The 26977-nt window shown below is 53.3% G+C and overlaps 6 protein-coding genes across 6 annotated transcripts in view; 4 read left to right on the forward strand and 2 right to left on the reverse strand.

Annotated features, from left to right (window-relative positions):
• SPBR_09600 (rhamnolipids biosynthesis 3-oxoacyl-acyl-carrier-protein) overlaps positions 1-760 on the forward strand; it is a gene marked incomplete at both ends in the record, with an annotated part of 1624 nt that extends 864 nt beyond the window's left edge. Inside the window, one exon of the mRNA XM_040767412.1 lies at positions 56-760. Within this exon, the coding sequence (XP_040617495.1) occupies positions 56-760 (705 nt within the window). The remainder of the gene's footprint in view (positions 1-55) is intronic.
• Positions 761-1387: 627 nt separating this feature from the next.
• On the reverse strand, positions 1388-2740 carry SPBR_07288 (acyl-CoA dehydrogenase; the record flags this gene model as incomplete). The annotated part of the gene is made up of 1 exon (XM_040765542.1): positions 1388-2740. The coding sequence occupies one exon, from the start codon at positions 2738-2740 to the stop codon at positions 1388-1390; it is 1353 nt and encodes a 450-aa protein (XP_040617496.1).
• A 1090-nt stretch (positions 2741-3830) lies between these two features.
• Positions 3831-5145, reverse strand: SPBR_07322 (sirQ protein; the record flags this gene model as incomplete). The annotated part of the gene is made up of 2 exons (XM_040765576.1): positions 3831-4987; positions 5121-5145. The coding sequence occupies 2 exons, from the start codon at positions 5143-5145 to the stop codon at positions 3831-3833; spliced, it is 1182 nt and encodes a 393-aa protein (XP_040617497.1).
• Positions 5146-7957: 2812 nt separating this feature from the next.
• On the forward strand, positions 7958-10206 carry SPBR_06741 (uncharacterized protein; the record flags this gene model as incomplete). Its single annotated transcript, XM_040764997.1, has 4 exons — positions 7958-8143; positions 8437-8519; positions 8580-8601; positions 8710-10206. The coding sequence occupies 4 exons, from the start codon at positions 7958-7960 to the stop codon at positions 10204-10206; spliced, it is 1788 nt and encodes a 595-aa protein (XP_040617498.1).
• Positions 10207-15570: 5364 nt separating this feature from the next.
• SPBR_06366 (uncharacterized protein) lies at positions 15571-20043 on the forward strand (the record flags this gene model as incomplete). Its single annotated transcript, XM_040764623.1, has 1 exon — positions 15571-20043. The coding sequence occupies one exon, from the start codon at positions 15571-15573 to the stop codon at positions 20041-20043; it is 4473 nt and encodes a 1490-aa protein (XP_040617499.1).
• Positions 20044-22700: 2657 nt separating this feature from the next.
• SPBR_07294 (uncharacterized protein) lies at positions 22701-24049 on the forward strand (the record flags this gene model as incomplete). The annotated part of the gene is made up of 2 exons (XM_040765548.1): positions 22701-22829; positions 22904-24049. 2 exons carry the CDS (start codon positions 22701-22703, stop codon positions 24047-24049), a joined length of 1275 nt encoding a protein of 424 aa, XP_040617500.1.
• Between the last annotated feature and the right edge of the window lie 2928 nt (positions 24050-26977).

The raw sequence follows: 26977 nt of genomic DNA on the forward strand, positions 1-26977 counted from the left end.
GGCTACGGCCTTCCTTCGCGCTGGTGCCTCGCTGGTTATTGTGACCGCCCGCAAGCTCGAGGGCGAGCAGGGTATCAACCAGGCCGTCGAGCGCCTCAATGCGCTGCCCGGCATAAACGGCCGCGCCGTCGGTCTGGCCGCCAACGTGGGCGACTCCGACGCCATTGTGAAGCTGGTCGCCCAGGTCAAGGACCTGGTTGGTTCGCGCGGCCTCAACATCCTGGTGTGCAATGCGGGTGCCTCGTGGGGTTCGCGCTTCGAGGACGCGCCGCCGCACTCGTCCGTCAAAATTTTGGACCTGAACGTGCGCGGCATCTTTGAGCTTGTCCAGAAGAGTCTGCCGCTGCTTGAGGGCCGCGCAACGCTCGAGGACCCCGGCCGCGTCATTATCATCAGCTCGACGGCCGGCTCCAACGTGCCGCACGTGGGCGCCACCGGCACCATCATGTACTCGGTGTCCAAGGCGGCGGCCAACCATCTGGGCCGCAACCTGGCCGTTGAGCTTGGCCCGCGCCACATCACGTCCAATGTCATTGCGCCCGGTTTCTTCCCGTCGAAACTGGCCCAGGGCCTGATCAAGAACCTGGGCGGCGAGGAGGAGCTGAGCAAAGACAACCCACTGGGCCGTTTGGGCATCCCGGAGGACATTGCCGGCCTGGCCGTGTTCCTGTCGTCGGCTGCAGGCCGCTACGTCAACGGCGAGGACATCTCCGTCGACGGCGGCGCACGGTTATCAGCCGGCCGTCTGGCGAAGCTGTAAGCGGCCGGGTGGGCCGTTGACGACGTTCTGTACATTGATCTGTTTTCCGTGGTTTTTTTTTTTTACTTTCTTGTATGGCATTTGTTGTATAGCGGACACTGTCGGGGCAGTATCCTGCATTCGATATGCTAGCTCGACGATCTAAAGGTCGATGTCAAAAATGGACTTTCCATGTCCGTTTACTCCAACTGTGGGCTAAGCTAAGCCGTTAAGAGAACGGGGGAAACAAGAGAGTCTTTCTTGCCGAGCTAACTTATCACGAAGCGGTGTTAGTGGCTACCATTTCCGGGAAAACACTTCCAGCGGCAAACGATAAAGTACTTACAGGGAGCGGACAGAGCAGTTGGGTACTTTGCATAGAACATGAATGGGGAGAGTCAATTGGACATTTGAAAAAAAAAGAAGAAAAAGAAGAAAACGTAGCCACAGAATAGTAGGGTAGTATTTATTTCGCAGAGTAACATAGAGCGAGTCGAGCTTAAGCAACGGAGCATGTCTACTCACTTTACAAGGTTTGCTAGATGAAGGTCCTATATACCGTAAAACAAACAATAAAAAAAGCAAATAAACACAGATGATACACGCTTAGTATTCATTTTCACCACCAACGCATCCCCGTCCCTCCCCTTAGTCGAACGACTCGTACTTGTAGCCGTACTGCTCGGTCAAGGCCTTGGCTTTCTCGTTCGTCTGCCGCAGGCGCGCAATGAACTTGCCGGCGGTCTTCATCTCCTCGCGGCCGACCTGGTGCCGGTGAGCGGCGTCGGGGCCGTCGGCCACACGCACAAAACGCGCATACGTCCACATCTCGGGCAGCGGCGTGTGCTGCGTCAAGCCCTGGCCGGCGTAGATCTGCATGCACTCGTCGATGATCTGGGTGGCCAGGTGCGGCACCAGGACCTTGCTCTGGGCAATCGCGCGCTTGCCAGCCTTGTTGCCGCGGACGTCCATGGTGTCGGCTGCCGACAGCACGACAAGGCGTGCGCCGTCAATCTCCATGCGCATCTGGGCGATGCGCTCAATGTTGCTGTCAAAGTCGCCAATGAACTTGCCGCGGGGCTTCTTCCGGGGGTCCTTGCAGCGCACAAGGGCAAGTTCGTAGGCACGCTCGCACTGGCCGAGCAGACGCATGCAGTGGTGGATGCGGCCGGGGCCCAGACGGCCCTGGGCAATCTCAAAGGCTCGGCCCTCGCCCAGGATGACGTTGGCGGCCGGCACTCGCACGTCTTTGTAGACGTACTCGCCGTGGCCCTCGGGGGCCCAGTCGTAGCCCATGATGGTCAGGTTGCGCACCTGGGTGATGCCGGGCGTGTCGCAGGGTACCAGCAGCATCGTGTGCCGCTTCCAGCGGTCCTCGTTGTCCGGGTCGGAGCATCCCATGAGGATGTAGAACGTCAGGTCCTTGTTCCACAGGCAGTTGCCGTACAGCTTGCGGCCGTTGATGACGTACTCATCGCCCTCGCGGCGGACCTGGATGCTGATCTGCGTGGCGTCCGAGCTGGCCACGTCGGGCTCCGTCATGGAGTAGGCCGACGAGGCGGTGCCCTCCAGCAGCGGCTTGAGCCACTTCTCCTTCTGTTCCTCGTTGCAGTATTTGGCCAGCAGCTCAATGTTGCCCGTCTCGGGGGCGTGGCAGTTCATCGTCTGCGGCGCCCAGTAGCAGCGGCCCATGATCTCGGCGCAGCACGAGTACTCGAGGTTGGTCAGGCCCGGGCTCTCCGTGAAGTGGTTGGGCAGGAACAGGTTGAAAAGGCCCTTCTTCTTGGCCTTGTCGCGCAGCTCGTGCATGACCGGTGGGATGGCCCAGCGCTTGCTGGCGACCTGCTGGCGCATGACTTGCTCGCGGGGGATGACTTCATTCTCGACAAAGTCGTAGACGTCCTGGATCTTCTGGACGGCGAGCGGCGACAGCTTCTGCTGCACCCAGACGGGTATCCGCTGGAACGCCGGGCCGTCAAAAACAGACACTGGGTCGGACATGGTGACAACAAGAAGGATATGCTGGTGAGGCTCGATATAAGAGGTGAGATGGCTGGTGATGAAATCAGAGAACAAAAAGGAGAAATGAAGTGGAGGCAGAAAGCAAATACCGGGACAGGGCAAAATAAATATAAAGAAGGTAAAACAATACAATAGGATTCGACATAGAGGAAGCGAGTAAGAGAGGTCGACCACCCTCCCCCCAAGAGCGGAGACCGGGCGTTCCTTACCCAAAGCTGGGCTTGTGCCGAACAGCCCAGCCTGGATAGGATAGAGACATCTATCTGCCGTTACTTTGCAACCGATGAAAACGACCACCAATCTTGGCTACGGTGTCGCACTCACCAGCCTGACAATGTGGAGTGGCAATGCCTCTCTAAACAGAGCTGCATGCAATGGTCACTCTGGCATATGATTGTGGGCATTGCTCGTGTTGCTTGGAGAACGTGTTGTGTTTTAGCCGACGCCTTCACAAAGAACAAAGGCAGTGGGAACAGCGCTGGTTTGGCGCGCCAGCTGCAAGTCCGCATCGCCTGAAGCGCAGGCCCACTCGGGTCCTGCGGCTGTAGAGCTGCCCCCCTCTTGCTTCTTTGCCGCGGTTAGGTACCTATTTATGCAACTAAATACGCACAAAAACAAAGTACCGACAAGTCTTCTCATCCACTGGAAATCAAATGTCCTCAGCCTTTTTTTGTTGTGATCTAGGATTCTGCAGGGAGTGTCTATATAATGTATGGTTTTCTTGCCGTCGTGCGGTTTTACCAGATTACAGAGTACGGAGTACGAATAGGCAATCATTCATCACGGCAGCTGCTGAGCTGGCCAGGTGGAGTTGGCTCGATCGTTTGTCCTTGTCGTAATGTTCAAAGCATTCTCGACGACGATCACGATGTGATCTCAGTAGGCCGGTTGCGGATATGGTAGGGACACAGTCACGAGTCAAGTTGCTCCGCGTGCATGCAAAGTCTTCGTATTGGTGTGGACTGTTTTTTGTATCAACGCGAGGTAGTAGAAATGCCATTGTCAACATCATGAATGCGTCACTGTGTCCACAACGCTTTTCTTCTCCTCTCGGCCACAGCATAGCCTCTCACGGAATGATCTTGGCCGCACGAAATCGGTCAAAGGCCGTGTAGAAGGCGTCCTTGGTCGTGTACTCGACCTTGTCCTTGCCCATCATTTCGAAGCACTTGGTCATGTCCATCTGCCGGTCAAAGTTCAGCATGGTCATGATGAAGTAGGCAAAGCCGCCAAAGGCGCGCTGGCTGCCGACGCGGCCGCTCTTGAGGCTGTGCTTCTTCTCCAGCGCCGTCCACTGCTCAAAGTGGTCCGCCAGGTAGTTGACCGGGTCGGGACCCTGGCCGCCAGCCGGCGGTGCCACGCCCTTTAGGCCAAAGTACGCGGCAATCACGGGCCACTTCTGGCTCCACGACGCCGCGTTGTTGCTGTCTGCCGCGTTGTAGCGCTCCTCGGACGTCTTCTCGGGGTGCAGAGACGCCACAATCGACACCTTCGCGCACATGTCCTGGCTGCTCTCGATAAACAGGTTCTTCCACGATATCTCGGTGCCAGGGAACTGCACCTCGGCGCCCTCTCCCTCAATGTCGCGGTACAGAGACAGGTAGGTGCCGAGCTGCTGGGCCAGGCAGTAGATGTTGTTGTTGGGGACAAAACCGATGATCACGTCCGGCATGATCTCGCACCACGTCCACGGCTTGCCCTTGGACATGGCCGACAGCATATCGGTCTGGCCGTAGTAGAACATTTGCGATGCATACGGCTCGGGTATCCGCGGCAGCGACTCCTTGAGAGGCAGGTCGCTGTGGAAGGGGAAGTTGTCCTGCAGCAAGTGCACGCCGTAGGCCTTGGTGCCGGTGGGCAGCACCACGAACGTGAGCTTGGGCGACAGGTTCTCGATGGCGGTGACGGCCCGCTTGATGAGCTCGACGTTGATCGTGACTTCCTTGGCCGGTTCGGCATCCATGATGTAGGCAAAGAAGTAGACATGTGTGACGGTGTCAATGTCGGCGACGCGCTCCTTCATCTCGGCCTCGAGGCCCGCTTGGCCTTTATCGGTCAGAATGTCAATGCCGCTGACGACATTAAGCTTGGGGGACGCAGGCCAGTTGGCGGCCTCCGGTGTCAAGGGGCGGTTGGTCAGGGCCGTGACCTTGTCAAAGTCCTCGGGCGTGGGGTAGCCTTCCAAGATGGCGTTGACTATGGCCCAGCCGGTGATGCCGCTGGCTCCTGTCGTATGTTAGATTCGGGAGCATGGAAGGCGCGTGCACGTATATACGCCATGTATGGCTTCAAGAGAGATGGTGGCTTCAAACGAACACTGATCCCGCCGTGACAATTCGCCTTCCATAGGCCGACTTACCGTAGACAAGAGCGTGGTTACCCATGGCGGTCGATTTGGATAGGAGGACGATGAGAGTGACTGCTTCTGTAGATGCCTGAGGTGGGATGAGAGAACGTCTTCGGTGTTGCGTGAGAAGGACTTGCAGAAATGTTGAGATATGTTTTGCGTGAACGATCGATTTCCAGGTTACCCCTCTACACCAACAATGTCAAGGTAGGTTATTGTCTTCATGAAGAAGTAGAGGAAGGAGCGAACTTGCTGGTAAAACGATACCCCTCTTGCCATATACGGTAGGTTTGGCAGGCCCGCAGGCGGAAGTAGCACCAGGGAAAAGTGGACTTGTGGAGGTTGTGAGGAGGTGAGGACGATTTGGGCGCCCCTTCCTGACGCGGGCAAACATCTTCCTCTAGCTTTTGCTTTACCTACCTCTGCTAGTACGAAATACTGTCCCTGCCCCTGCTTGGGTGATTGGGTTGCGGAGCACAGTCTCAACACAGTTTGTCCAAAAACCTGAAAGGCAAAAGCCGTGCAGAGATGTGTCCGGATCGAGAAAGAGCGAGACGGGCACAGATGACGTATGAGAATCACGAGACGGTCGAGAAAAGAACGTAGAATACCCAAAAAAGGAAAGAGCACCAGAGGGACATGGAAAAGCCGTGATTTGTGTTTAGGAGCGGAAGCTATGCTGGGTCGTTCCTTCCATCTCCGATGCAAAGGTGTGAAGTACGGAGACTGTCATCGCCATCGTCCGTTGAAGGGTGCCAGTCGGTCGAGAAGGAAGCAGCCAGGGGCAAGCGCGTGACTTTAACTTTAGGCGGGGCAGGTGCGACTTTGCGAGCCTTCTACCTTAACTGACGACCCGAGATTGAGGCCTTGCACAAAGCACAAAGTATGGCGTATCACGACAGTCCTTACTCGGAGATGTGGACGACTGAAGTACCCCAAATATACTTGTGTCCGCACACAAACTGTATGAAATACCGTGTACCCCGATTCAATACTTCTCCAACGGTCAAAATACCACTGGGAGACACAAAACGCGGGGAAGCTATGTGGGGACTCTGAATCATTTCCCGTCCTGCCATTCTCCGGGAAACATTTTCCCACGTTGCAGGCCGCACCCAGTGCAGGCAGTGAACGTCCGTCTCCACAAGCATCCACTGTCACGCCACAACTTGAGAAGCTCCCATGACTCGTGGGGGGCGGGCAGTAAACAGGAGGCAAGAAGGAAAAGTAGCATCGGTGGTTAAGTCGATTCAACTCGGCTCATGGCTTGGTCAAGCCCGCAACGTCAAAGAAAAAAAACTAAAAAAAAAAAAAAAAAAAAAAAAAAAAAAACTAAAAAGGCATCACGACATAACCTGGGTGGATATGTGGAGTTCGTCCCGTGTTCTGTGGCCAGAGGCACTTTTTCGAGCTGTACCAACAGCCCGAATGCCATCATGCAGCATGGAAGAAGACCACAGACAATGCCATCCTCTTTCTCCTTTTCTAGGACCGATCTTTGCCTCTCTTCTTCGGCCATTCGTTAATTTATTCCTCATTTTCTTTCTTTTTTAATGAACCATTGTTTTGCCGCGCCAGATTGCCCATTGCCGCCTTCGGAAATGCACATCCAACCCCCCAACCGGCTAGTGTTGCCTGTCCCGGGGCTAGAGGGAATCGACAGACGTCCGTCGTCAGTGAACCTTGAATCATGTCGCCAGGAACAGTCTGCCATTACTGTCTTGGTCTTCAACCAGGTGAAAATGGCCCGCTTGCACCAACAGCACCAGCAGACCAGTCGCGTTGTCCGATCATACGTACTGAACTTTAGCGGCTTTGAGGAGACGGCAACTAAACGAATAAAATACGGCGAGAAAGAAAGGATAAAGGTCTGGTGAGACTCCGGTGCACGGAAACCGACATGCTCTGATCGTCCAGGATGCCCGGTCACCTGCAAAACGACACCCTGGCGCGGTTGTCGTGCGGTTACACGTAGTTTTTACTTTGAAACAGGACTGAAAAGACACTGCAGATGCTGTGAATCTCCGTTCCGATGCCAGAGTGGAGCGGACTGTGGCTAAAGAAACCCCCGCGGTGACCCAGCCTTTGGCCTGCGGTGCATCACTAATCCGGATGCCATCTTTGTGATTCTGTCTTGGTACGTCTTGTAGTCCGGCTGTCTATATTGGCCGGCCCTCCTTTGTCATGATCTCTGCCCCGATCTTGACATGCAAGAATGTGCATGGCATCGGACCACCTTCTTGGCCATGCTGTCCCTCATGCTCCGTTGTTGCCATAAAATCTTTAGAAACTTCGTATTTTTGGTCTTCTGTTGATACCTTGCTGACAACACTCACTCTCCGCCGGAGCAGTATATTGCAACAGCCGCAACCCTTCCGTCAAGTAGACAGAGCTTGCAGCCAAGAGTAGTTTCAAAATAAATCAATGGAAAAGAAATGAAAAAGAAAATGAACAGTAGATATGAGGGTTCCACTAATATCTCTAATCGATATCCACATCAAACTAAGATGCAAGCACACTTATATCTCTGTGTCTCCTCCCTCTGTATTGTTCTCCTTTTCTTTGGCCAGAAAAAGTAGTAGCCATACAATAAAAACCTTCCTGCTATCCCCCTCGTTTTTACTGCACTCCTCATATTCGCTTTTATTGGTTGTTCTTATTCTCCTCCTCCTCCTCTCCTCCTCTCTTTTCCGTCTCCTCCTCCAGCATCGGGCCAACCATCTGCGCATAGAATATTCAGCATTTTCCTTTTCAGCTCTCCATCTCTTTTTCATCCTTTTTTCTGTTTTCTCCCAGGCATATTCCCACTTGGACGAACAACGCCCTCTTTCCGAACGACAGCCGCAACCATGTCTCCTTCCGCAATAAACGGCACGAATGGCACCGACAAGCCCGCCAACGATGCCAACACCTTCTCGTACCCCGAGATGGCGACGCCGTACCGCGTGTTGCAGCAGTACCACTCGAAGCCTGCCAAGCTGCGAGTGGCCTGCATCGGTGCCGGTGCCTCTGGTATCTGCCTTGCCTACAAGATGGTATGTTGGTTTTTTTTGCGTCTTTGCGCCCTTGCAGTATTTCGAGTTTCGTTTTCCTGCAGTCTCTCTTGCTTGACGCTATTTTTTTTTTGGAGACGGGAAACGCTTCCCGGAACGATCCTGGACCCCTCTTATTGGGACCACGCCTTGGCTTCGACTGGCCCGGGCAAACATACACGCGTTGCATCCGAGTCGTCGTGTTCACGAGCTTTGTTATGATCATTTTGTTATTCTTGTCTTTTCTTATACTCGCGTACTCTCCAATGCCTGCACACGGACTAACACCCCGATAGGAGAAGCAGATGGTGCCGGGCAGCTTCGAGCTGGTCCTGTACGAGAAGAATGAGATTCCCGGCGGCACCTGGGTTGAGAACACGTAAGTCTGAGTGTGATGCGACCTTTTTTTTTCATGAAAAATGCCTACTAACTTCCACAGATACCCCGGTGTTGCTTGCGATGTAAGTCGGATTGAATTCACGACCGTGCTGGTGGTTGATGTTAGGAGATGATCAGCAAGAAACTGTCGTCACCACCGACGTCATTCAATACTAACCTCCTTTCCTCAGATCCCCGCTCACCTGTACACATTCTCGTGGGATCCCAAGCCAGACTGGTCCAACTACTACGCATACGGCGGCGAGATCCGCAAGTACTTTGACAGTTGCATCGAGCGGTTTGGCACGCGCAAATACATCAAGGTCAATACGCGCGTGGTCGAGGCGCGCTGGAACGAGGACCGCGGCATCTGGGACATTACGCTCGAGGACCCAAAGACGCACGAGACATGGAAGGACTGGTCGCACGTGCTCGTCAACGGCACCGGCATTCTCAACAACTGGGTGTGGCCCGACATTGAGGGCCTGCACGACTTTGAGGGCCCCGTGATGCACTCGGCGCACTGGGACCACAGCGTGTCGTTTGAGGGCAAGTCGGTCGGCGTCATTGGCACGGGCTCGACGTCGGTGCAGATCGTGCCGTCGCTGCAGCCGGTGGTCAAGGACATGAAGGTGTTTATGCGGTCGTCGACGTGGATCAGCCCGCCGTTCGGCGCGGGCGTGCTCAGCGACGAGCTTCTGAGCAAGAGCAGCACGGGCGGCGACGACACCAAGCGCCAGTATACATTCAGCCAGGAGGAGAAGGACAAGTTCGCCAAGGACCCGGCGTACCACCTGCAGTTCCGCCGGCGCATCGAGGCCGAGATCAACTCGTTGTTCGGCATGTACCAGCAGGGCTCGGCGATGTCGGAGCACTTCCGCAAGGTCATTACCGAGGAGATGACGCGGCGCATGGGCCCCGGCCACGAGAAGCTCAAGGAGTTTATCATTCCCAAGTGGGCGCCGGGCTGCCGCCGCATCTCGCCCGGCGACGGCTACCTTGAGGCGCTCGTCAAGCCCAACGTCGAGCCCGTCTTCGGCCCGCTCAAGAGCGTCACCAAGGAGGGCATCGTCACGGCGGACGGCCAGCTGCACAAGCTCGACGTCATTGTGTGCGCCACGGGCTTCAAGGTGGCCTTCCGGCCGGCGTTCAAGCTCGTCAACGGCGCCGGCCAGACGCTCGACGAGGACTGGGGCGACAAGGTCAACCTGTATCTGGGGGTGTCGGCGCCGCGCTTCCCCAACTACTACACGATTGTGGGCCCCGGCGCGACGTGGTCGTCCGGCACGCTGCTGCCGTCGATCGAGACGACGGTCGAGTACTCGATCAAGATGATGAAGAAGATCCAGCACGAGAACATCCGGTCGATTGACGTGCAGCAGGAGGCCGTGGACGACATCTACGCGCACTTTGACGAGTTCCACAAGACGACCGTCTTCCAGGAGGCGTGCCGCAGCTGGTTCAAGGACGGCAAGGTCAAGAACCGCATCTACCTGTGGCCGGGCTGCACCATCCACTTCCTCAAGACGATCAAGACGCCGCGTTTCGAGGACTACAACATCCGCTACCGCTACGGCAACCGGTTCGCCTACCTGGGCAACGGCGAGGTCAAGGCCAACGTCACGGGCGACGTGAACGGTCTGGCGACATACGTGCGCAACAACGACGACGAGTGGGATGTGGAGTAGATGGGGTAATGCGATGTGTGGCCACACGGAGGTGGTGCAGCGACGAAGATACGACGACAATCAAAAGACATATGACATGAGACGGCAGTCCCAGTCCACAAACAACAACATGCCACAACAATAAAAACACGACACATCCTCCCTTTTCATCGGCACGCACGACGACTAATACAGCGACGAAACACGACGACGCAAGAACAACTAGACGGAAACAGTCCGTGTCGAAGGGTAGTGAGGGTGACGTCCGACAACGGACGACAGGACTTCGATCGCGAATACGACAATGCTGGCATGCTGGCCAGCTCCCGCACGCCCGCTGCATTATTGGCGAGCTAGGTTATTTCTTTTTTGGCTTCTCTCCCATTTTGTCGGCCGCATGACCTTTCGTGCTCCCTCCCTACCTCTTTTTGCTCGCCGCCGCCCATGCAGCCAGACGACAGCCGGTTCCCCATTTTGGGCCTTTCCCCCCCTCGACTGGGAAACAAGTTAAGCCGGCTTGAACGTGACCGACTTCGACGAACCGGAGAACAACGACAACTAGCAAAGTCGAAATGGGGACGCAGCATGAAGGCAGCCGACAAGAAAAGACCTGCTTGTTCTGTCTGGTTGGGGGCCAACACCACTGATTCATCACACCCTCGTGCGCTAAGTTTTTTTTTTTTTTTTTTTTTTTTTGGTCTGTTGGAAATTGCTTGTCTGTTGTTGCCATCGGCTGCTCGTCGTCTCGGCTGCTTGAGCTCCGATACTATTCCCCGTTGCCTCGTTCTCTGTGTCTCTCTTGTCTTTCGTTGTTTGTTTTTGTCGCCATCCAAATTTCCTTCTTTTTTGAAGCTGTACGCTGTGTCTCATCACCTGGCTGGGTTTAAGCTTTTCCTGCGGTATATATTATGTTATTCCTTCTTTTCTTTTCTTTCAATTTATGTGCACATCTTCTCTTCGGCTTCCACAGCATCCATGCATCACCAGACGCCGGCTACTCCTAACCTCTCTCCTCGTATACGCTGTTTCTTGCTCATCACGGTTGCAGTACGTCGTGCGTCGTACATATGCGTCAATTGTGACTGTCTAGGTCGCATCATCGCACCTCCTCTCTACAACTACAGATTTCAGGACGATGTACTGTGTTGTTTCAATTTCCTCGTCCTTGTCGCTTCATCCCACGCAGCTTGTATCGTCCCTGCGTTTCTTCTTCCTGCATTCTGTCTTGCTATCACTGTTGTTACTTGATTCTCATCACGGTGTCATTTTACCGCCTTTTTATTAACTGCACCCCCACTCCGACCAACAAATTCTCATCCTTGTGTTTCCATTTTCTTGCTTTGTTGCATTCTCGTTGGTGGCCTCACTTGCACAAGCACCCACCCTCCAGTCTGTACGACGTAGATGACCGTTTTCAGAATATAGTGGCTTTTTTGAATCCCCAGGACCAGTGCCACCGTCACACGATTCCCACAGTTGTTACATACTATTTGTATGACCTTGCCCATCTACCGGTTGATTGCTTTGATCGAACTTCGGCCTGTATTTTGTGGCATATAAGTTCTTGCTCTTCTTTCATCGCCGAAGCTGCCGTATGACGGCCCAACGCTCCGTGCCGCAAGGGGCGGCCAACAAAGAGAATCTTCACGCAGAGCGCTTGTGTGCCAAGGTCTACAGTAGTCTACAACTTACTAGGCGGTTGGTTCCCTCGGAGTCTTTGACACATGCCCGTTGGCGCTCCACCGAACGCCACCAACACCACTCACATGGACACTTGCCCATAGTTACGGACGCCCTGTTTGAGGCGGAAAAATAAAAAAATTCATGGCCATTGCCCGGAAGCCAAAGCTCCCGGCTCTTGACGATTCATGGGAGGGAGACACGTTTTTTCTCGTCCTGTTGGAAAATCCCTGTGGCTTTTCGTCCTTTTCATTAGTTGAACGCAGGCAAGTCTTTGGAGACTAAGTGGAGGGCATACCCTTGTCAAGAAGGTGCCGACAGCGGCCGGGCAATGGAAAAGTATGGCTCTGTATTGCTGTCTCGCCGGTCTAGTTTGAAAGGTCGGCATAGGGTCCAGACACTTCCAGACACGCTTGTTCAAAGGCTGCGAGCGAGAATAGCCATGCTGGGCGAGCAATGTCTGCAGAGGATGGGCGGAGAGGTGTCAAGATACTCGGCTACATCTCGTGCTCTGTACATAAACCACCATCTCGGTCTCCAGGTCGCGGCAGGATGCAATGTTGGCACCTGTTCCCTCTCTGTCCTTTGAGCCGAGTGTTCCCCTCTTTCTACGACGTCGTTGGCGAAAAAGGTAACACGACGTTCATTCCCCTCTTCGTCTTGTGCATGAGTCTGACCTCGCCCGCCGTGACCTCGGTAGAAGCGCCGGTTGGAGAAGCTCGCTATGGTGGGAGACAAGGCCAAATGCCCTGAACATCCAGAATGGCAGATCACAGCGAAATCCTGCAAAATGGAGCAGAAAGGGGAAAAGCCCAGAACGGGTGCGGGGTTGCTGGTCGTTATTGCCGGGGCTAGTAGCGCGAGAGGAGATTTCCCCTCTTTTTTTTGCCTGCTCTTTCTGATTTTGCTAGCTTGGCTCGCTTGGCTTTGGTGCCTTTTCGCTTGATTTTATTCGCCTGTTTAATTCGCCTGTTGGCACCTGGCACTTGCCGTTTGGCCTGCAGATGACGGGTGGGGAAGGCACCTAACTCCAAGTGTGATTGCAGCTGGGCTCGCTGGGATATGGCACACTCCGGTGCTAAGAATGACGATGGAAGGGGCGTGCGTGTGGGGAAAGAGTGACTCGCACGGCCGGCTGTGCAAATAGCGATCCCACCCTCAAGGTCACCCGGAGGCTCCTTCCTTGCCTTTCGCGCTTGTTGGTCAGCTAGGCAGGAACACAGAGCAAAATCACGTTGTGCGGAGGGAGAGTATGTGTTGTATGTTGTACTCGATACCTCTTTCCTCGCCAGTGCAAGTCTGCTAACCGCTCTTTCCACGCGCTTGGGCCTGACCTTGCACGACTGTCCCAGCTGCCGAGACAAGAAGGAGCAATGGGCGAGAATCGGAGGCAGGCGCGAATGAGATGGGTTTGACTTTTGACCTGACGGGAAAGAGGAAGAAGGGACGACGAAAAAGGGGGGGGGGGGAGAATAGGAAATGCACAGGTCGTCCCCAATGATCTGTTTTCCTCGTTCAGTAACAAAGCAGCGACGTGATGCCCACCAACCCTTGTTCTCTGTTGCATCGCAGCTCCTTTTTCGGCAACGCGGTGCTGCCAGCTTTCGCTCGCCTGAGCTGGTCACGAAGTTCAACATAGTCTGCAGCGCCCCACGCTCTCCGCACTTTGTGGTTCGGATAGTCTTTCGCCCGGAAAAGAATGGAGAAAGTACATTACGCTGCAGCGGCATCCACAATTGACGTTTCGCGCAGCAAGTCGTCCGTGCCCGTACTACAAATGTCTCGATGTCGCTTTTGACGTCGTTCGCTCTCATATTTTATGCTAGCCTACCACTACATGGCTTCGGCGCTTTTCTCCTCGCCCGGTTAGAACCCGTCATGCACCGTTGTATGGACTCCATCGCATGTCCTTCGAAAACGACACAGGCAAAATGGACAGACCCAGACAAGGATATGGACAGAACAAGCAGAGCTACAAGGTAAGATGCTGTATTGATACTGGTCCGACAAACAATCCGCACTCGCCTTCACGTTCTTTTCGGGTCTCTTTTCGGCTTTATCTGACTGACACATCTTGCTATTCGTCGTATACCAGAAACAAGACCCTGGTGCGACGGAAATAAAATCTGCCTGGACGTGTCAGAACGATATACTCATATTCCCAGGGTTAATTGCTGGTCATTTCTGGGCATCCCAGGGCAGAAAATCTGGAATCTTGGCGGGATTTCCGAGCTCCACGCCAAAGGTGTCCTCAGGACGTCAAATACAACACTGCAGAGCGCCGTCTTGCCCACCTTCGACAGTTACCATCATCCTGCTCGGATGCGTGCCGACCGCCGACCCACAACTCGACCTATGCGAGCACTTTACAAGTCAGAACGCGTATCGATGTGCATTCGTGCAAAAACCAATACACCTCATGTAGCCAGAAAAATGAAATACCGACAGGCACAAAAGCCTGTCGGCGATATAGACTTCGACAGGTGGGCACCAGTTCCTCCTCGTCTTGCCAGCCACGAGCCGCCGCCGTGCGCCCAAGAAACATTTAGCTGCCTCCCCATAACTGCTGGCACGCAAATTGGGGCATCGATTCGAAGAACCGAATTGCAACAGCTGTAGTTCCAGCACTCAGTTCAAACCCAATCACCCCATGCTCGGTAGTGCCACATGCCTCGTGATGGCACTAAGGCTTCGGGGAGACGCCAAGAGATGCTGCCATCGACAGTCCGGAGAGGTGGGACAGTGGCCAGTGGCTCTCGGGGTCACTGCTTTGTCTGAACATGATGTGATCGCCTTTTTAAACCCCCCCCCCTCCCTCTCGGGTCCTCCCCCTTCACTTTTATCGTCAACCCACCGACCTGCCAGAGGCCGTCATATTCAATACCCGTAGGACCCCGTGCTTGTGTACACTCGTTTACCCCGGAGTCAACTTTACTGGGGGAGGACAGCACTTTTTCCTGTTGCTCTCCTATTCTTGTGCTTCACTTTCTTTGGTACGGCACCAATGCCTCGTTGTACCGAATACTCCTCCTTTTTATTTCTTAGCACTCCGTAGATACTCCGGACTCACCAACGGATCACTCAAGACTTGGAGAAATCTACACAGGACACACACCAAACGTCAAATTCCCCCGAGAACCTCAACCTGACACACACACACAAATTATTCGTACTCGGTTTTGTTTTCACAGTTTGGTCTTGTTCCTTTTCTTTCTCATTGCCCACCCCTCTTTTCCGCACAGCTCCTATACATGATTTCCCGTTCTGGTAGAACGCTCCAAACGAGCTTTTGTCCATCACTCCGTTGAATTGCGTCTCTTCTCTTTTAACTGCCTCCTCTCGCGGCCCCCTCCCCCCAAAACCAAAACCCAGCACTACCTTATTTCCCATATTTTGTAATTATTCCCCTTCTCTGGCACAGGTCACATGAGACCCCCTCTCACTCATCTCATCTCTCAACCTCGCCCTTTCTTTAACGGCACATCGGACTTCTATTACTCCATTAAATTTTATCCTGGGCTGTCTCTCGAGCAAAGACAAAAGAATTTGTATTCGGTCTTCAACTGCATCATCAAGCAGTGGCTGTCTCCACGTGTGTATCGAGGCTACCAAGCCTTCTCCAATTTTGATGAGAGCAACAGTAGCGACCTACCTTTCACAGCAAGCATTCATCCACACCATCCAGCAAGACGACACACCCGCACCATGGCGTCCGCCGACGAGGCTAAGCTGTCCTACTCGGACGACAACGACATCCACAACCAAGAGAACGTGTCGGCGCGCGGCAGTGCATCTCGCAGCATCAAGCAGCAGGTCCGCCACCGTGCTTCAGTGGCCTGTGCATCATGCCGTGACCGACGTATCCGTTGTGTGGTGCCCAAAGGCGAGGCCGAGTGCACACAGTGCAAGCGGGCCGGCACCGAGTGCATCATCAAAAACGACGATGAGCGTCGGCGGCCCATTTCCAAGGCGTACATGTCGTCACTATCAGACCGCATTCAGTTGCTGGAGAGCATGCTGGTAGATCGCGGTGTTGAGCCGCCGCCGGCCGTGCACCCGCCCAAGACGCGACAAGACACGGCAGGAAGCAAGACCGGTGGACAGACCAGTGCCGACGAGGGCCTATCAAACTCACAACAAGTACTTGCTGCCAGCTTTGCCCAGCAACAGCAACAGCACCAGCAGTTGCAGCAAGAAGCTGCGGCACAACAAGCAGAACAAGCAGCAGCGCAGCAGGCAGCTGCTGCCGCACAATCCCAGTTCCAGCAGCAGCTGATTGCAACCACCAGTCCCGATCTCCTCGCCCCTACACCACAGGCCCAGCAGTTCTTCTCAAACCAGCTGCCCTCTAACAACATCAGCAACGGCCCGAGCAGTGATGGATCCCCATCACGCGACAATACGTCACCGCCAGAGTCCTCGGCGGACATCCACACTGATGACTTTAATATGCACGAAAGCAAACACCTTGACACAAGCCTGCCCGGTCCCGTGGCTGCGGCAGCATCCGCAGCCGCCGCCGCGGTGAATGCGGCTGGATTTCAACACGGCTTGCAGCAGCAACACCATTTCCACAACTCTCACGCCCACGCTACATCGTCACAACTCGCCTCCTCACATTCATCGTCACACACCGCACCCCACACATCCACAATGCTTAGCGGCGGCGTGTTTAACAAAGAAACGTCACCATTTCGCAACCTTGACCCAAAAAAAGAAGACATTGTACAGCGCCTGTTATCGACCAAGGGCAACCTGTCATTTGACCAGCTCTCTGGGCGTCTTCGCTTTTTTGGCCCTACAGCCAACAGCCACGTGTACGCTGAGGCATCCGACTCGGTCGATTCTCGTGAGCCGCCAGAGCAGGTACGCCGATCTGAACGCATTATCCGCTCGTTGACCTCAGCCACGCACGACTACCTTATGAACTGTTTTTGGGACCACTACAATGCCATTATCTACGTCATCGACCGCGAGGCATTCGAGGCCAGCCGCGAATCGCAGAATCCCAAGTTCTACACATCCTTCCTGCACATCACCGTCCTGGCCATGGGCTACCGCTTTTCTGACCGCAGTCGAGAAGATATTAAGAAAATTAGTCTCGGAAACCGCGAGAGCACACTGCAGCGCGAGGCCAAGTACATGCTCGATATCGAGCTGGAGCGGCCGGGTGGCATTCCAAGCGTGCAAGCACTTCTACTTCTCGGCGACCTCGAGTGCGGTGTCGGCCGTGACAACACCGGCTGGATGTACTCCGGCATGGCTAATCGGCTGGCCTTTGACATTGGCCTGCACCTCGACTACCGCCGCACAGACATGAATGAGAAAGAAGTCGACATTCGCCACATGGTCATGAAGGCAGCCATTGTCATTGACAAGTACTGGGCGCTGTTCCTCGGCCGGCCGACGAGCATCAAAAGCCAGGACATTGGCATGGACCTGCTGACAAAGCGTTTCTCCTTGATGGTATCGTTCCCCGCCGAGGATAACAGTGCCGACGGTGTAGGCGGTAACCGCGACGCCCGACCCGCCAAGATGAGCAACGAGGAGATCTACGAGTATCTGTTTGAGCTCATGGAGCTGGCCGGCAAGATTGTCGAGACGCGCGACATGCACAACCTGAACACCGGTAACAACAATACCAACGCAGGTCAAAACAGCACCAACGCGTTTGGCGGTGCTTCTGGGTACGGTGGGGATGTGCGCAACAATGCGTCGGCCAGTAGCTTTGCAACCATCATGCCGTTTGCAGGCGGCACAGGTGCCGGCCGCAATGGCAACAGCGGTACGCTACCCCAAGCTGGTGCTAGTGACAGCGTCTTTGCACTCGACGAGTCCGAAGAGAACGCGTACCTGCACGTCATCAGCCTGGACCGGCAACTGCAGAACTGGTACCGTCGGCTGCCAGACCACCTGACATGGAAGCCGGCCAACATCAAGGCTGCGCCGATGAGCTTCTTCCTGCTGCACCAGCAGTACCATGTCTCCATGATTCTGCTGCACCGCCCGTGGGCCAAGTACGGCTCATTATTGTCGTCGGACGGGTCAAGCACCAACTCGCATCCGAGCCCGTCGTCTCCTTCTGCTGGTGGTGGCAACGCTGCGGCTAACCGTCGCGACTCGTTTAGCAGCAATGCAACAGGAAGTCATGCCGGTGGCATGACCGTGACACAACAGCAGCAGCACATGTACAATGGCATTGCAGGCCAGGGCTCGCACGCCATGGCCTCCAGTCACTCGGTGCTCGGCCTGGGCGACCCGCAATGCATCGTGGATGACAGCCGCACCACGCTATCGCGCAGCATTTGCACACAGCAGGCCATTCGCGTTGCGCGCATCTTTTGGCAGCACCGCCAGCGCTTTGATGGCCGTCGCATCTGCGTCACGGGCATCCAGCACGCCGGCACGGCCGCCATTGCGCTGATTGCTGCTCTTGCCTACCAGCAGAGCAGCGATTCCGACCGTCGCTCGTACCTGGGCTACCTCGAGATCCTATCGTACGCGCTGACTGATATGAGCCACACTTACCAACCTGCGTCTCGCATGGATGACCTGCTCAAGGCCGTCTTGGAGCAGCTACGAAGTGACGTTTACGGGCCCGACTACGCGGCGGCCATGGCAGTGGCGACTTCTGCTGGCAACAACAGCAACGGTAGCAACAACAACGGCCGGCCTGGTAGCGTGTCCTCGTCAACAGCATATGGTAGCGAGCTTGGTGGCGCTACTTCTCTTGGTGCCGGTGGCAGCAGTGAATGGTACGGTCCTGGCAACGTGGGCGCGGGAAGTGGTGGCAACATGAATGGCATCACCGGCACCACTCTGGTACAAGCAGCCAGCGGCGCACCCAGCGGTAGCAACGGTATTGACGTCTACAGCGTGTTGCCAGCTCGGCGCGAAAACCCAGACGCGGATGCTCTCCAGTCCTTTAAGAAAAGGCGGCCCCCTCCCTCACGTCGCGCCTCCGAGTTCACACGGCCACCACCACCATTCTTTTCACAACACACGCCACCCGGTCCGAACGGTGCACCGGGTGGCAGTGGCGGTTTCCCAGCAATACCTTCGACAACGGCAGCTGCGACAGCTGCAGCCTCTGCAGCGGCGGCGGCTGCCGCCGCGTCTGCTGCTATCCACCACCCCTGCAATAGTCACCACCACAATCCCCAAGGTGTACATAGCCAGCAGCAGCTTCATGCGGCTCAGAACCAAATGATGACCAACTTTTTCTCAACCGGCACGCCCGGCGGCAGCGGTGCTGCGTCTGATCGTGGTGGCCCGTTTGGCTTGGACTTTCTCAATGGCTCGGCCATTGACCTTGACGGATTTGAAGACCGAAATGACGCCACGGGCCTGCTTCGTGGCACTGGACTTGATGACTACGTGCTGGTCCGGCCGGGTACTTCGGATAGCTGGGCTTTGAACGGGAACACCCACCACAACCAACAGCCTCAACAGCCTCAACAGCCTCAACAGCCTCAACAGCCTCAACAGCACCACATTCAACATCACCATCACAGCCAAAGCCACGGAGCCTTTGATATGCCTATGGTGGACTGGACGGTCGGCCCGTCGGCTGTTACCGCAAGGCCTGTGGCGTCTGCAGCCGGTGTCAAACTCTTAGCATCACTGTCAGCTTCGTCGACACGGGGTGGCAATGCGGTCGGTATCGGTGCGGCTTTGGATGCCGAGCGAAAGGCAGCTGCCTCGGCTGCTGGCTTGCGCAGCAACAACAATACCAACACCACCACAACCTCGTCCCCAAACAACAACACCAACACTGCGCCCCCGCCCAACAACGGCGGCCCATCGCCTGCCACCATCGGCACCGATATCTTGGACTCGGTGTCAGTCTCTGTCGTCAAAAACCGTGCCAGCTTTGACAGCTTACGTCTGCAAATGGACATCCGCAACAACAGCTCTGCAGTTGGCGAGGACGAACATGGGAACAAGAACAACCTCGACTGGATGGAGGCTGACGTTCCACTTGACGCTCTCAGCCCTGTTAGCCTGAGTGGCTTGGTCGTGCAAACGGTCGAGAAGACTATGGGTGATGACAGTAGAAACAACGGTGACGGTAATGGCCGCAACACCGATGATGCCGGTGGCAACACCGGCGGCCCTGGGCCAATAGCTGGCCATGATGACGATCGCAACCACGAACTGGACTTTTTCAGTTTCTAGCCGCGTCTCCAGTATCTTTTTGTTGTCTCCTTCCCTTTCTTTTGTACTTTTCTTGCGTCCCCCTTAAATTGGTCTGTTTTGAGTTTTACTGCCCAGATGGAACTTCGGCGTCACTCAAAATTGTTTGCTTTCTGTAATGAAATGTGGATTGCTATCGTGGACGTGGAAATGGTTGTACTTCGTTGCAAAATTGTGAGTCTTGCTTTACCTTTTTATTTTAAATCGGACGATATGGTCGGATGTTACGGGGCCGAAGCAAGTTTGAGTTTTACTTATACTTTTTATTTTATTTTTATGTAACGTTTTGTTTATTCAACCTGGTTTATGTCTGTGACACGTGTTTCGTGTGTTATTGGAATTGATTTCTACTGCCATTTATGTCAAGCTTGTCCAATGGTATGGGTTTTCCGACGCATTTCTTAATTTCTTGTCCGAGGTCCGCGGCCACTTGTGAATGACAATATTACTATTATTTGTCCACGTTTTACCAAACATGGCGCAAGGACGTGATGGGGCCTACTTTAGGTGGTACAAAGGCCCTAAAACTCATAGAACCGGATAGGAGCTTCTGTGCCCCAGTGCTGCCTCGGCGAGGATGTTCTCCTACGTACAAGGTAAAGGTTGGTGCGATGGGCACGCGAGTGAATGAGGGAGTCGATATTGGCCAAAACAACTTTATTCCATGTCGCCGTCGATGGCATAGACCAGAACACAAAACATGGAGAACCCGGGTGACCCAGAAAGACGGCTCCAAATGCGGGTGGCCTCGTATAGGAAACCCGAGATGGGCTACACGGCAAAGCCATCGCCTATCATCTTCCACAAGGCTTTCATTTGAAGGGACGTTTACAAGAACATGCCCCTGGCATCTTTTACCAGTCCGGATTCTTCCAAACAGCCGCTGGTGCGGTACAGTGATGGCAGCCAACCCGCACCTTCCTATCACGGCTGCATGGGCAATTGGACGACCGTCGTACACTGATTGGTCGGAAGGGCCCGATGCGATAGCGATAGCTTTGGGGTGAGTAGAAGAGCAGGAAGGTGCAAATCCTGGGGCCATCTGTCCCACTTTTTTTGTTTTAATAACGATTTGGAAGTGCCATTAGTAAGTATCATGAAATTTTTTGTCCTGCAGTTTAGTTTGACGAGGCAAAGAGTCAGGAAGCCTATGACCGGCATCTACGGTTGAACTGTATACAACTAACTGTATGTCCTATTTCTCGCAATCCTCTATAAAATGCCTCTCTTTTCAGAATTCGCTTCTGCCACAAAGGTGAGCGGTAGTAGAACGAAGTAGAAATGAAAAGGACTTCCGGCCAGAGAATAAATGTCTCGGCGTTCAAACTTACCACTGCGTACTTTGCTTATTTAGAAGTGCCTTTGCGGAGCTATCTTACCGTGTCAAAGTGTAAGGTAGCACGAATAAGCTCAAGGCTAGGGTTGTGGTAGTGGCGCCGTCACGACATTGAAGGGCCAAGAAAGAAATCTAGATTAACGAAGAGGGCGAGACAGAAAAGCAAAGACGAAGACGAAGGAAGGAAGGAAAACAAACCCGAGAAGAACAACAAAAAGGAGTGAAAGAAGTACCACATAGGATGCTATACCGATACGGGCTAGAAGAAAACAAAAGGTGGACGTGGAATAAACACTACGATGACGGCGATCGGTTGGCGTCTGCGAAATCTTTCACAGTGGACTTTTTCAGTAGGAAGCTGTGATGAGTCTGAGGTAACTGATAGCAAGCCAGAGTGAAAGAAGATATGGAGGCCAAGGGTTTGCGAGTGACGGCAACTTAATCACAAAAAGGGATACAAGGCCTTCTTGGGACAATGTTAGGTGCAGTGAATGAAGGATATTAGTCCGAGGGATCGGGTCCGTGTCCCCTTGCCATTTGAGTATCTCTTAATTGTCTTTGACCGCGTTCAAAGCGCCTCTCTCCGCCTTTGCTTTTCAAGTCATCCAGCTACTGCCTTGGCCGCCAAATGGTGATCCCTTTCCCTTTTCGGCGACAATGCGTTCGTCTTTTTTCTTTTTTTTTTTTTTTTTTTTTTTTTTTTTTGGCGAACAGCTGAAACCCCCATTATTAACAGCCGGGCTGCAAAAGAGGAAAACGAGAGAACGAGAGACAAAAGCAAAACCAAGGCCCAAAATAAGAAAATGAAGAAATTCGGAAAACGACAGAAAGAGGGGAAATTACAGATAGTTTGATTTCAGGCCCGTTGGACGAATAACCATGCTTTCACTTCTCGAGCTTCCTACTGCTTGACATGCTTATCATTGCCGTCATCTACTTCTCGGGTGCTTTTTAGTCACTGCCCCCCTGTAAATTTCTCTCGTTCCATTTGTTACCATGCCTCCGTTGTTCCTGCTTATCATTGCTCTCTTTGGCGTCAAAACTTTCCCCTGGAATCCGTCCGCGAGTCTTTTTTCATCGTCTCGGTCGTGTGCTTGTCCTTGGCTTTTTTACTGTGTCTTACTCTTGCCTTTCTACCTCCCTTTTTATATATTTCGCACGGTCCCAGCCCATCGTCTCGTTTGTTACCATGCTGCATCCATTGAGTTCAAGCTTGCATTTGTCCTCTGAACGACTTGCGCTAGACACTTGACTTTCGTACACTCGTTTCCTTTGTTAAATTGGGTTCCTCTTCCTCATCACAATGCGCTTCTTTTCAACTGTAGCAGCCACTCTGGCGGTTGCCCAAAGTGCTTTCGCTACCCCCCATAACGACCACAGCAAACCATGGCATCGCGGCAAGATCTCGCCCAGAGTGTTGATTATTAGTCTGGTGGGTGCTATGTCATCAAATGTTTATGTTACATGTACGTCCTAGACGTCTGCTTACTCATGTTTCCTGTGCAGTTCTCCCCCGAAGCCGACGTTTGGTACAAAAACCTGCCCAGCAGCGGCCTTGGCGACCTGATGGACGTCAACGTCACCGCACCCGGCTTGTCCATGCTCTTCCCGCACGTGCACTGCGTGGCCGACGGCAGCATCTGCCAGATGACGACGGGGGAGTCTGAGATCAACGCGGCGACCAGTGTCATGGCGGCCGCCCTGTCAGGCAAGTTCGACTTGAAAGAGACGTATTTCCTGATCGCAGGCATTGCAGGCATTAACCCAAAGTACGGCACGCTCGGTGGCGTCGCATTCGCTAAGTACACGGTGCAGGTGGCGCTGCAGTACGAGTTTGACGCGCGCGAGATGCCGGCCAACTGGTCGACGGGCTACTTTGGCTACGGCACCAATGCACCCAATGTCTACCCGGGCAACGCCTACGGCACCGAAGTACTCGAACTCAGCGAGACTCTGCGCGACCTTGCCGTCGGCTTCGCCAGCAAGGCCAATCTCAGTAACGACCCGACTGCCACGGCCTACGGACAGCTGTACAAGGCCGCGCAGCCCGCCAGCCTGTACGCACCTGCCTCGCAGCCACCTTCAGTCGTCAAGTGCGATACCGTGACGAGCGACGTCTACTTTTCGGGCACGGTGCTGGGCAACGCCTTTGAGGAGGTCACAAAGGTCTGGACCAACGGCACCGGCGAGTACTGCATGACGGCCCAGGAAGACAGCGCAGTGCTCGAGGTGCTGGTACGTCTGGCCATTGAGGGCCTGGTCGATTTCAGCCGCGCCATCCTCATGCGCACTGGCTCCGACTTTGACCGCCCGCCACCCAACGAAACGGCCTTTGACAACCTGCGCATCGCCGACCAGAACGGCTTCGAGATCGCCATTGACAACATCTACCTAGCCGGCGTTGAGATTGTACGCGGCATCCTTGACGGCTGGCACTCCACCTTCCGCAAGGGCGTCAAGCCCGCCAACTACATTGGCGATATCTTTGGCAGTCTGGGCGGCGAGCCAGACTTTGGCCCCGGTAGCACCACCGACGGCGCGGGCTACAGGCCGAATGGCCTATCAGGCGACAATATGCGCAGGCGCAGTTTCAGCAGTGGCATGGGCCGCAAGGCCGGTTATGCCAGGCGCTCGGACGTCGGTCTGAACTGAGACAGAGTGTTTGTGACGATAAAGTGTGAAAGGGGCCTTGATATGTGTATATAAAAAATAATATTGAATATGCCGTATATAACGTAATACATATGGTTGTATTAACGGTCGAATAACCTGTTTCTTACTTGGTTGCCTACCGGCAGTGCCCAATCAAGCTTGTCTCTTTGAGCCATTTGCAGCAGTCCTTGAATGTCTGCCGTCTGTCAACGTCTGCGACATTGCAAATCTACGGTCACCGTTAGAAAGAAGCATAAGTTCAAATTATACTCAAACGAGGATAACTCACGCTTGTAGTCCCAACTTTCAACCCCATGTCGCGGCAACACACTGACGTCTCGTCGGCCAGAAGAGCGCCGTTGGTGCTGTTCATGCATAGGCAGTCGTTCGGCGCGAGATGCCACCCACAGTCGGCAGAGGCCGTGCTGGCGGCGAGAAAAGCAAACGTGAGAATGGGTGGTAGTAACATAGTGAGGTCAGGACGGGTGTCGCGTTTGAAGGATGTTGTATCTTGTTTTCGTAGACGATAGCCGAGACGTCGCTCTACTTATAAAAACCAGTGTCAAATATCCACAAAACCACGAGGAATGCGCTGGCGCCTACGCCACAGCTCGGGAACGGCCGATATTGCCGTTTCAATCGACTCGCCCGCTTCTCGATATGAACTCTAGACCACCTCGTTTACACTTGCAGTTCCCCTCATTTTTTATAGCCATTCGTATCGAACAAAATTTCAATTTATCCGGGTACATCAAACGTCATATGTCCTAACATCGGCATTTATTTTTGGTACACTACACTGTAAACATACGACGAAAAGTAAAACAATAATCGTTTCCTAATAATCGAATTCTATCTCTTACAAAACTCCTGTTACGCACATACGTAGTACGTCACTGGCTTCGAAATGCCAGGTAACGGAACAAGGAATGAAGTCTCACAAGTATCACGATTCAGAATGCCGTACCGTGGTGTAGGTCCTGAATAATAGTATGATAATGTATGTGATGAATGACTGTTGATTCTGAAAACTATCTACTTAAACTTGAGGTCGGAGAAAAGGTCTAAAGTAGCCGTCACATAGTTTAGTCAAGCGACACGTGACTTGGCGTCATACTAGACTCCCGTAAAGGGAGTCCGCGCGTGACAACTCCCGTAAACCGAAATCTAAAAACAATACATTACGGTTCGCATAACAGGTACACTAAATACCGGTATCCAACAAACCCACATATTGAGTCGGGACGGAGTACCCAGGGTATTATGTAAGGCTTAGGATTAAGTAAGCCGCCGTTCAGGTCGAGGGTACGCCGCCCAGGTCGAGGGTAGGCCGCTCTGCGCGCTCGAGGGTAGGCCGCTCTCTGCGGGCGCGCTCGAGGGTACGCCGCTCTGCAGGTCGAGGGTACGCCGCTCTCTGCGGGCGGGGTCGAGGGTACGCCGCTCAGGTCGAGGGTACGCCGCTCTCTGCGGGCGGGGTCGAGGGTACGCCGCCCAGGTCGAGGGTACGTGGGACGTCCTTCGTTGTTAAGGTTATCACTCTCTTACGAAATGACATATTAAATATATAATTAAGGCTTGAGTATCCCGTTATTTTATGTAAGGATGAAATAAATTAATCCTTAGTTGTTTATATGTATGTTTCAAGCCTTTCATACTTTATAGGGATATGTTCTCGGTCCGTATTATTATAGGCCGTGATTTAGTGTTTTTCTTGATAGTAATTCATCGCTCGATGTTTAGAGTAATATACCGGAGAAGGGTACGTTGAAGTAAAGAGAGGAGGTTGTATCTTGTTGGTGTTTGTTTAGAAGTGACCGTAAAACATGCAGGATGGAGTGACACAAGTGTACTTGTTAGTGACAACGGTCAGATCGTAGACTGATTTGCACTCAACGTTGTCACAGATTTCTAGGAGTTCTGTAATAGGATGACCACACCGGTGATGAATAAAAATCTTGTGGGTGCACATTGTGGTGGTTTGGTCGATGTGTGCGTAGTGGGATTTGAGGACCCAAAGGAATCAAAGTATGAAGGTGCAAGAGACGTGAGATTATTTGAGGTGCCGTGTACTTGTGTGTGAAATGGACTGTAATTCGAATATCTGAGAATTTGTGGTAAGTGTTTAAAGAGTGTCCTAGATGTCTCTTGCCTTCCTAAGGGTGCCTTTATATTTATATCCCGAGACATTTGCGTACTTAAAGAAGAGGACGGTGTTTCGTATCCTGTGTTTAATCTAGTGTATACTTTCAAGTAAAGTTGGACCTTACAGATTTATTATATTCGGCTTCTTACTAGAGGTAGTACGATTTCAGGATATGATGGTGAGCCGGCCATGCTTGCACAGGTGCAGTATTTTAGAACCACACTATTATAATAATAGTGAAAGGGTGCTTGCCCCCCATCTACCCCGTGAAAATTTAAAAGAAGAGGCAATGTGACCAAAAAAAGAGGGTGAGAATGGGAAAGTCGGGCGCATAGCTATTATAGGAGGTTGACCTTTACAACTCATTCAGATATGACTTATCCACTCGAACTCTGTTCATCAATATGCAATAAATGACGTACCCAGATGGCCTTAATACTGTGTGGTAGTAAGGGACTTAGCAATACACGAATGGACAGAATATCATAAGGAAATCAATGGATCGTAGGTATCGATAAGACAGAGGGGAAGACAGATCGGAATCAGAGGGTGGACATCAATTTTAACCGACCTCATAAATAACACAACAGGCCAAAGCCCACATGTAAGACTATGCCATCATTGTCTCATCATTATGGGTATCTTCGTTTCGACCTATGTCTTACCCTACCTAACCGAGATTCAAATAACGTTTTGGTCTTCAGTAAGTCGTTTATTCGTCTCGATTAAACCGTATCTTTACTATAACCAACATAAACTAGGTCCTTCTCCTATTTCACTATCGT

The sequence above is a fragment of the Sporothrix brasiliensis genome (genome assembly GCF_000820605.1).
Source record: "Sporothrix brasiliensis 5110 chromosome Unknown Cont20, whole genome shotgun sequence".
Classification (NCBI taxonomy): domain Eukaryota; kingdom Fungi; phylum Ascomycota; class Sordariomycetes; order Ophiostomatales; family Ophiostomataceae; genus Sporothrix; species Sporothrix brasiliensis.